This window comes from Mauremys mutica, chromosome 1, assembly GCF_020497125.1.
Source record: "Mauremys mutica isolate MM-2020 ecotype Southern chromosome 1, ASM2049712v1, whole genome shotgun sequence".
In the NCBI taxonomy this organism is placed as follows: domain Eukaryota; kingdom Metazoa; phylum Chordata; order Testudines; family Geoemydidae; genus Mauremys; species Mauremys mutica.
In genome coordinates this window covers 90,811,776-90,821,712 of record NC_059072.1, presented here as the reverse complement: position 1 = coordinate 90,821,712, position 9,937 = coordinate 90,811,776, and the positions used below count along the sequence as shown (strand labels likewise).

Below are 9,937 nucleotides of genomic sequence, written 5' to 3'. Positions count from 1 at the left end.
AGTGTCAGAGTGATCAGTTGGCTTGTAAAGGACACCAGAGGCAATCAAAAGAGGTCACACTCTTCCCATGCACTAAACAAGCAATAGCCTAGCTGCCATCACTGTAATAAAGGGGGCCCACTTACTCCAAAAGAAAGCTGGACTGTTAAAACAGATTCACCCTTATTTGAGAGAAAGGGAATGAGAGGGTTGTGGGGAGAACCATGGGCCTGCGGGGACTCCCTCCCCCAGCCAAAGCGCTACAGACAGGCCCCTGCAAGTACCACCCTTGCAGTCAGAAACACAGGACACTGACACTGCCTTCCTGTGAATGTACTGAAACAGAGGATAAGCCAGAGCAGCTCAGTGCCCTATAGGCAACAAGCCGGAGGCTCATGGTGGACCCTAGGGCTCCGCATCCCTGACAGCAGGGAGGGAAGCATGAACGCCTGCCCTGCAAGCACCAGCCCAACGCTCTGAAAAACTGCCACAGGGCACGGCCTCAAGGACACAGGAGCATTCTCCCCTCCTCCCACAGGGCCTCACTTCCCCTCCCTGGAGGGGGCGGGGAGGAGGGGCTCACGGCAGCAGGCAATACACTAGCTTGGCCTGGATTAGGGCAGAAGCTCTGCCCAGCACACTGCATAGTGTATCCCGCCCTGTTATCTACTCAACCAGGCATGTGGAGAGCTGCTAGCTGAGGGTTGACAAGGGCAATAAGGCGGCACATAGGAAACAAGGGAAGTTTATTTACAATTCACGTAGAGTGGACTTCTGCTGCCTCTGATTCAGCAGCAGCCCTCCTGCGGTTGTCCAGGAGTGGGGGTGGGTCCCATCCCTTGCTGGGGGATCTGGTTTAAGATGGGTGTCCAGAGGAGACAGTGCAGTAAGATAAAAGGTGAAGGCTGGTTACAGGAGGTACCCATCCCACTCAGCACAGGAGAGGCTGCACCCTGTGAACTGCACATGAGTCATGCTAATGAGAGTCTCTGTGCTGGGCTCGCTGCCACTAAAGGCATGTTCAGCAGATGAAGAGCTCCACCCAACCCTCCACTTGTAACCACCGGGGATTTCTTATTGAGGGCCCAGGCTACAGCAGAAGGAACAAATTGGTGTCACTGCACTTCCTAGAGGCCCCTCAGCGGGCTCTGTAAGCTTCTCAACGCACCCTCCCGTGGAAACATCCAAGGACGTGGCAGCGCCCAGAGTGGCTCAGTATGGCCGGAACTTGCGCTGGGCCCGCATTAGCGCAATCCTCTGCTTGTCCTCCTCAAACTTCTTCCTCAGCTGGGCTATGTCTGAAAGGACAAAGAAGGGGATTGGGTATGGCCATGTTACCAAGAGCAGCAGATTTACCTTGCTTGAGAGCTTTGTACCCTGGCGGCTCTCAAAAGCTCTTTACTTACTGGGAAGCAAGTTCAATCCCAGCACAAGCAGGCTCAATAGCCACTCCAGTTAAGTGGTGCAATTCCCATTGCATCAGTGCTGAATTTAGTGCTGCATATATAGGGACTCACTCATCTACCACTGTGCTGCAGTTCCATCTGGGGTTGAACATGACGCTGTTTACTTTTACACAGCTGCCTGTACGCAGCCAGTGAAAATGATATTCACTGGGAATTCAAGGGAAACAGAGAGAACACAAAGCAGCAAAGAGTCCTGTGGCACCTTATAGATTAACAGACGTATTGGAGCATGAGCTTTCGTGGGTGAATACCCACTTCATCCAATGCATGTAGTGGAAATTTGGAAAGGATACGGGTGCTAACAAATGTGTTCTTACAAAGACTGGCATGGAATCAAATTAATGAGGACAAGACAAGGATCTCATGATACCATTCAGATAACAACCCAAGCTCCCCACAGCACTCTGCTGGGTATTGCTTCTGCACTAACTCAGAAAGGGAAAACGCAACCATTTGAATCAACACAACTTCTCCACAAAGGTCTCCCATCCAAATACTGACCAGAACCAACCCCATTTAGCTTCCAAGATCTGACAGGATCGCAGCCTGAAGTGGTGTGGCTGGCTGTCCTGCAGCTGTGCCTGGAATTCACAAGAGCAGTGGTGGCCACTCTCACCTGTCACAGTGTTGGTGACAATCAACCTGGACTGGTGGGATGTTCAGACTGTGATGCTGGGGAACAAGGAGGTAGTCACCCCTGCCTACACAACTCACTTTCTCTCTTGGTCTCTCGATGCTGCCAGGCATAGAAGTTGAGCAGCTCCTTGCGTGCTCTTTTTCGCTTCTCCCTCTCCAGCACCCGCAAGCTGGCAGCCTCTATCCGGGGGAGTCCAGGCCTTCGGCCTTTCCGTGTCACCTTCACCCAACCCTCTTCATCCGGAATACCCTCCTCCTTCTCCGCTTTGGCTTCTTCCTAGGTGAGGAGGACGAGGGGAAAAAATGCAGCTTAGTCCAAACCTGTCATGAGCCAACTGGTTCCATTCCACAACAGCTTCCTGAGGCTGTCACCCAACAAACACCTCCCTCACACCCCAAGGGCGTGGAGAATCCCAGCACCTGCTGCTCTGCCATGCGAGAAGGCCCATGGCAGTGTTCTGAGGGAGCTGTAGAATTGTGATACAAAGTGGCTGAGGATGTGGGCATCCAAGAGCTGGAGTTTTTGTGGTAACTATACCACAGCTTGTGGGGAGGATAATGGAACCTGGTCAAACCTAGTGCCTGTGCCCTGCCTGCCAGCAACTGGGAGACAGCAACCCTGGGCCTAAACAGGAGGCCTTGCCCAGCCAGCCACCCCGATAAAGAGCGTGGACAAACTGACAGGATGTGAAACACTGGAAGACTCGGGCATTCCTGCTGCTGCGCAAAGAGCTGCTCTGTCCAACAGGAACAGGCCAGTCAGCAATGACAATCCCCAAGGACTTGCTAGGCGCAGAGAATCCCTTAAGAAAGCACATGCCTGGTTTATCTCATCAGCCCTTCCTACCTCTGCTATTTTCTTATCATAGGTTTGCATGAAGGTGTCCACTTCAGCCTTCAGCTCTGCTGGATCCACCACTGAAGCTGCATAACTAGCGATCCACTCTGAGACAAGGAGGGAAGAGGTCAGCAGCTGCCTCTGCAGTGAGCCTACTCCCAACAAGATACCTCAATGCAGCCCTGGACAGAACAACTCTAGGTACCAGAGAGGTGGTCAGTCTCCATGTCATCACTCCAGGGCCTGCTTGCTAAGATGGCCAGCAAGGGAGCCAGTGAGTGACAAATGTGGCCACAGTGGTTCATGGGACCCAGGCACCTTTCTCATCATGATCTGGGCTGATGCCTGCCAGCTCTTTTCCCACAGGCCAATGAACATCTGTGTGATGAGAATAGCAGATAGCCACTCACGTCTAGGGCTGGGGAGAAGCCAGTGTCAGAGCAGAGTAGCTCCATGCCCCGCTACACAAGCCAGCCAGGGCCCTAAACATTCAGAGTTCAAATTTAACATCCTCTGCTGTGAGGACCCAGCATCTCCTTAAAGTGCATCATATCCTTCTAAACCTAAAGCAAGGATGTCAGCATCAGCAGGAGGAGGTGCCAAACCACAGGAAATCCTGGCTCTACCATGGACTGTGCTCCCAGCTGGATAGTTCATTGTCAGTAAAGCACACTGTGATCTTTCAATGCATGGTGCCATAGGAATGAGGACTAGTCTCATTCTCAGTTATAAACAAGTCAAGGCCAACTCCCCCAAACCAGAGAAGATATTGAAAGACTATGGATAAGGGCCACACAACCACTTGAATGACCAAGGCACCATATAGGTCTGACAACTGCAACTCCCTTGTGGACCTCCCCACCCCTTCCAGAGCAGCTGGTTATGGAGCCTGTGATCAGGAACTAGGTCCTTCCACTAGTGTGAGAAGCTCCATGTGGGGTGAGTGAGGAATACAGGGAATGCAGAACAAAAGGAGAAGGGACAGGGGAAATGCTGGACAACTCCCAGCTCAACATGGGGCATGTGAGAATCACTGTTGAGGGGTGATTGACACACAACCTGGATGGCACTGTTATGGCGTGGGGTATAGCCAGGATGAGACACCTCTCTGATACACCCTCCCATCGACAAGTCTGGAGAGCACAAGGTGACTTACTGCGGATACCGGTTTTCACGGGGTGACTCTCTGAAGATATCACATGAGGGCCCTGCAGAGATAGGGACTTGGCTGCCTGTACCCCAGCCGGATTCTTAAAAACCACGTAAGCCACTCGGAATCCCTAGGGAAAAGGCAGTGCGTTGGTACAGTCAGTGACCAATCAGCTCCCTCAGAACGAGCAGTACCACAGAATGAGCGGCTTTATTAGAGAAATAAGGCTGCAGCCAGCACTGGGGTTGCCAGGAGAGAGTTAAAAAAATTGAAGAATCCCTCAGAAGGCCTCTTTCCCCACCAACACCTTAGGTTTCTTCCCGTCCTAGCCCCTATATGCCCCCTTTCCCTCTGCTCTTCTCAGAGTCTCCCTGAGCTTTACCGGAACTGTCTTGAGATTGAAGAATTTGGACTTGGGTGCCTCTGGTTTCTCTCGTGGCCCCGGTTTCTCACACACGTTCACAGACTGGACAGACGAGCAGCAGGAAAACAGCCTGGACAGACATGCCTTAATACAAAGGAGAGAGAGAAAAGTGACCAGGGCTCACCTGTGTGCCCTTCCCTTGGGAGATGGGAGCTACAGTCTGCTGTAGACACCCCATTTCCCCCCTACTTCCAAAGATTCCACACTGCAGCCATCACCATCCTCCCAGCTGAGAATGCTTTATAACCCTCTCTCTGTACTCATCTGCAGCCGTCAATGCTGAGTGACAAGGAAGCCCTCTGCCATTCCCCTCACATGCAGAGTTTGACGCCTCACAATGCTTCCTGCAACTGGTGGATCAAGGAGCAAGACACCCTCGCCTGGGTCCCCCATCTGGTAGCGTACCTACCACGAGGGAGCCAGATCTAGGCTCTCAGCCCACAGGGGAGCGTCTACACTCAAGTTTTGTACCTGTTTTCAAATAGTGGTGCAACTGCTCTGGGATAAATTATAGTGAGCACAGGGCGCACGTGTTTTCATCACTGTTAGGAAACATCTGCTCCCAGCAGATTTTCAGAACACAGTGCCAAGAACGCCTGAGCTGCGTCTGCATCAGCTTCTACTTCTGTGTAGCTGCATCATGGCCTAAAAACATGCACAAACTTTTGAAGCAAAGACACATTTTAGGAGTGAGATTGGAATGAAGATCAAACCCAGGTCCTATGAAGCTCTTTGGTCAGTGAGATGGTCTATCAGTTGTACCTTTAAAAGCAATGATATCCTACAACTCTGGGCTAACTATAACTCTGGGCTAACTGAACAAACTTACACCAGTTTCCTTGTGGAACTGGTGTAACAGAGTCCCTAGACTTCTGCCTTGTAGGATCAATAAGCTCCAGAAGCACTGCAGCTCCCTTGAGGTTAAGGAGGTTGCATGGGCAAATCTGTGGCAACTCCCCATGGTTACTGGATATGTCACAAGATGGGAGGAGCACCAGGCAAATTTACCTTTCCTACAGGCAAGAAGGAAGACATGGGCTTCAGTGATCCCCCTGTAACTTGTAACAAGGACAAAGGGTGATTTTACAAAAACTTGTTAGTCAGTCAAGGTGAACTTTTGGCTCCACGCTATGGTTGTCTTTGACTAGCTAAAGTGGGTTTAAAGGTATTATACTGCACCTACACTAGATCCCAAGTGGCATTTCAAGTGGGGTTAGCTAACAAACAAAACACATTTTTCCTTATTCTAGACAAAGCCTCAGAGGGAAGCATGGCCTTTGTTAAGTCATCATCACCCTCTCCCTGCACCACTGTTTAGTCCGTGCAGCTCTCCCATACAAGTACTAACATACAGTAACTCCTCACTTAACTTTGTAGTTACGTTCCTGAAAAATGCTACTTTAAGCGAAATGATGTTAAGCGAATCCAATTTCCCCATAAGAATTAATGTAAAGGGGGGGAGGGGTGTCAGGTTCCAGTGAAATAAATAAATATATATACACACACACACACAGAGTATAAGTATTAAACAAACAATTTAATACTGTACACAGCAATAATGATTGTGAAACGTGGTTGAGGTCAAGTCAGAGAGTGGAAAAGGGTGGGATATTTCCCAGGGAATGCCTTACTGCTAAATGATGAACTAGCACTTGGCTGAGCCCTCAAGGGTTAACACATTGTTGTTAATGTAGCCCCTCTACAAGGCAGCACAAATGGAGGGAGGAGATACAATAAATGCACAGCAGTGGCTGCAAATATTCCTTGCGGAAACTGAACCCACGCTATTCTACTGGAGCACACCACTCCCTCCACTTTCCAAAGTGTCGGGGGGGGGGGGGGTAGTGTGAGAAAGACAGAGACATACATGGTGTGTGTGTGAGAGAGAGAGAGAGAGAGAGACAGACATGCCACTGCCCCTTTAAGTACACTGCCTTTTTAAGTAGATCAGCAAGTTGAGACAGCAGCTGCTGCCAGCAAGCTCCCTCCGTCCCAAGCCCTGTCGTGTCGTTCCCCCCACCCCCCCACCCCGCTCTGTGGAGATGGGGTACAGGAGTGGGGGGCAGGGCTAGGGGGACACCCTGACATTAACACCCCTCTTCCCCCCGCCCCACACAGTGGGCAGGAAGCTCCCAGGAGCAGCTCCAAGGCAGAGGGCAGGAGCAGCACACGGCAGTGGGGGGAGGGACAGCTGAAGTGCCCGGCAATCAATAGCCTGCTGGGCGGCTGCGCACAGAGAACTTAGGGGAGTGGGGAGCTGATAGGGAGGCTGCCTGCCTGCATGCCCACCCTGGTTACAAGCCCCTACCAGCTAGCTCCAATGGGCTGCTCTTCCTGCAACCAGTGGACAAAGCAAGTGGCTGCTAAACATTATAAGGGAGCACTGCACAACTTTAAATGAGCATGTTCCCTAATTGATCAGCGACGTAACAATGAAACAACTTTAACCAGGGCAATGTTAAGTGAGGAGTTACTGTACTTGTTACAGCATCACTCTCTGCTCTTCTGGTTATGCTCCAGCTCCCAGTAAAAAGACCACATTCACATATTTCTTTCATAACTTCTTCCAGCCCAACAACTAGGTTACCAATCCTCCAGGATTGTCCTGGAGTTTCCAGGAATGAAAGATTATGTCATGTGATGAAATCTCCAGGAATTTGTCCAAGCAAAGTTGGCAACCCTACCAACAACTCACCTTTGTGCAATATGGGGGGATATTAAGGACAAAGAGAGTACGGTTTGGAGGGTGGGTAGTATCGGTGCCTTCTCGGACTTTGTGTTCCTTCACATACAGGTAGTGAGGCGACTGTTGCTTCTCAGAAAGCTTAACTGGAATGGCTAAAAGGGACAATTTTTAAAGAGATGTATCAATTTACAGCAACTGATTTCAGCAAAGCATCAAGTTCCAAAAAACATTTTAGGAGGAAACACCATGAGTTGCTGACTTCATTGCCTAATCACGTTCTATCTGGCTCCCACAAATAAATCTCCGGATCTCAACACCCACCAGTCCTGACAACTCAGGAAAGTGTGTCAAGGTGCAAAGTGCTTTACTCAGCCAGGAATCCTAGAAATCCATTTGTCATGGAAAAACATGGAATTTGCATTTTTACAGAGACTCTTTAAATTTTACATTCTGTGAAAATACAAAAACATTAACTAACCTTTACTGAAAATACCAGTATCACTTATTCCACAGGTTCTCAAACTGAGGGTGAGTGGGTAAATGGAATGTATTCTGGAGGGGAGGAGAGCATGGAAAGCTGTTGGCGGCAGCGCTGCCTTCAGAGCTGGGTGCTTGGCCAGCAGCCACCACTCTCCAGCCACCCAGCTCCGAAGGCAGAGTAGAGAGCAGCAGCTGCTGGCCTGGCACCCAGCTCTGAAGGCAGCACCACTGCCAGCAGCAGCACAGAAGTAAAGTTGGCTGGGTATGGTATTGCCTTCAGAGCTGGATAGCCAGACAGCAAGTCTATTAATTTTGTTATAATAACTAATAGGTTTCAAGCTTGTTTAAAAATTGTAAATATATCAGCAAAACATTGTGTTCAACTGATACCTGTACATAATGTGGCTAGGGAAAATTAAGTTCAGCATTTCATGTTCATCATGGGGAAAAAAACATGGACTTTTATGTAAAAAGCGACAAAGAGTCCTGTGGCACCTTATACACTAACAGACATATTGGAGCATGCACTTTCGTGGCTCCAATACATCTGTTAGTCTATAAGGTGCCACAGGACTCTGTCGCTTTTTACAGATCCAGACTAACACGGCTCCCCACTCTGATACTTGATGGACTTTAATGGGTTTTTTTAACCAAGATTTTGGGGGAGGTGGGGGAAGGGGTTGGTGTCATCACAGAAAACTGGGATCCCTGCTCATGCCACAGGCGCTGCTGGACGTGCTGCGGCGCAGGCCAGGGAAGGTGCCGCGGGATCGGGGCCCTGCACGCAGGCGATGCACCACGCGCTCGGCTCGGGGCAGGACAGCAGCGCGCGGCGCAACCAGCGCCCGACCCAGCCAGCGGCAACGGGCGCGTGTTAGAACCGGGGCCCAGGGGGCGCGCGAGGGGGGGGGGGGGACTGGGCTTGATCAGCCCCTGTGGCTACGCTGGGGGCGGGGGGACCCCGGGATTTCAGTCTAGAGGTTCCCCCCCCTTTAAACCCGTGCCCCGTCCACGCCGCAGGCCCCTCCCCCAGCTGGTTACCTGTGTAGCCCGCCGGTGCCCCGGCCCCCGCGGTAGCCACACGCTTCCTCCTGCCGGCCGCCATCTTAGTTTCCCGGTCGGTGACGTCGGCTCAGCAGCCGAGGCGCGCAGGGGCCGCCGGGAGCTGTAGTTCCTTCGCGGCGTCCCCTTGGCGCCGGGGGAGCTGGCGTGACGCAGTGACTGGGTAGGGGGCGGGGCTTCCGGAGGAGGGCGAGGTTCCGCGCGCAGCCCGGGCGCTGCTGACACAGGCGCTGCCCTCTCGCAGGGAGGCCTCTGCCAGCGCCGGACGGGGTGGAGTCAGAGCGTGCACCGGGGGGGGGTGTAAATACAGGGCCCTCACCCCCTACTTCCTAGAGGCCTGGCAGTGGCTACCGTGCTGCTGACTGTGCCCTAGAGGGGGCTGTGGAGAGGCTCCTGCCCCACAACCAGGGCCGGCTCCAGGCACCAGCATCCCAAGCAGGTGCTTGGGGCGGCAATCTGCAAGGGGCAGCAGTCCGGGTGTTTTTGCCCCCAAGCAGCACGCCAACTTGCCGCTGGACGGCGGGGGCAGTCCGTGTGCCGTTAGGCTGGCACGCATGTTTCCACGGCAGCGGCGGCAATTCAGCGGCAGCTTCTACGTTCAGCTGTGCGCGGCGGCACAGCTTCTGTCTTCCAGCTGAAGACAGAAGCTGCCACCGAATTGCCGCCGCCCCAGAAACGCGTGTGCCGCCCTAACGGCGCAGGGACTGCCCCAGCCATCAGGCAATTCAGCACACTGCTTGGGGGCAAAAACAGTAGAGCTGGCCCTGCCCACACCACCTCATCCACCCTGTTCCAGTGATTGCATTGGCATGGCCCTTTCCCTAATTAGAGCAATTTCCATTCTAGGGCAATTTCATCAGGGGATTTTGCTACTTCGGTGAACGCTGCTGAGCCCCACAACAATCCTGCCATAGCCAAGTATTATCACTGCTTTACAGATGGGGAAATTAAGGCAGAAGGTTAATCACTGTGGCCAAACTTGCATAGGAAAGCTGTGACAGTTTGGAAGACACTAGAGCTCTAGGTGTGGGCAGCACAGCATGCTCCCTCCCTTCTGTTTCTAAGATGTTAGTTTTATTTAAAAAAACAAAATTCTCATTGGTGAAAGGAGGTAAATGTAAAGCCCTGGAGTCTGAAAGCACCTCTCTATACCCAGAACAGGTGCAGCACAGCCACACATAACACAAGTTCTTTCCAAATCACTCCTCCTCTGTCT

General features: G+C 51.9%; 1 protein-coding gene across 1 annotated transcript; it reads right to left on the bottom strand.

Moving 5' to 3' along the window:
* Positions 1-708: 708 nt before the first annotated feature.
* On the bottom strand, positions 709-8,834 carry RRP7A (ribosomal RNA processing 7 homolog A). The gene is made up of 7 exons (XM_044983416.1): positions 8,701-8,834; positions 7,189-7,331; positions 4,452-4,577; positions 4,076-4,199; positions 2,929-3,026; positions 2,160-2,358; positions 709-1,277 (listed from the first exon to the last, which is right to left on the bottom strand). Exons 1-7 carry the CDS (start codon positions 8,762-8,764, stop codon positions 1,192-1,194), a joined length of 840 nt encoding a protein of 279 aa, XP_044839351.1. The 5' UTR covers positions 8,765-8,834; the 3' UTR covers positions 709-1,191.
* Between the last annotated feature and the right edge of the window lie 1,103 nt (positions 8,835-9,937).

Bases quoted from the DNA above. Each gene is read 5' to 3' on its own strand.
- RRP7A (XM_044983416.1), bottom strand. From the start codon at position 8,764: ATGGCGGCCGGCAGGAGGAAGCGTGTGGCTACCGCGGGGGCCGGGGCA. The intron at 7,332-8,700 runs GTAACCAGCTGG...TGTCCCTTTTAG, and splicing joins GGCACCGGCGGGCTACACAG to CCATTCCAGTTAAGCTTTCT. The intron at 4,200-4,451 runs GTAAAGCTCAGG...CCTTTTCCCTAG, and splicing joins TCAATCTCAAGACAGTTCCG to GGATTCCGAGTGGCTTACGT.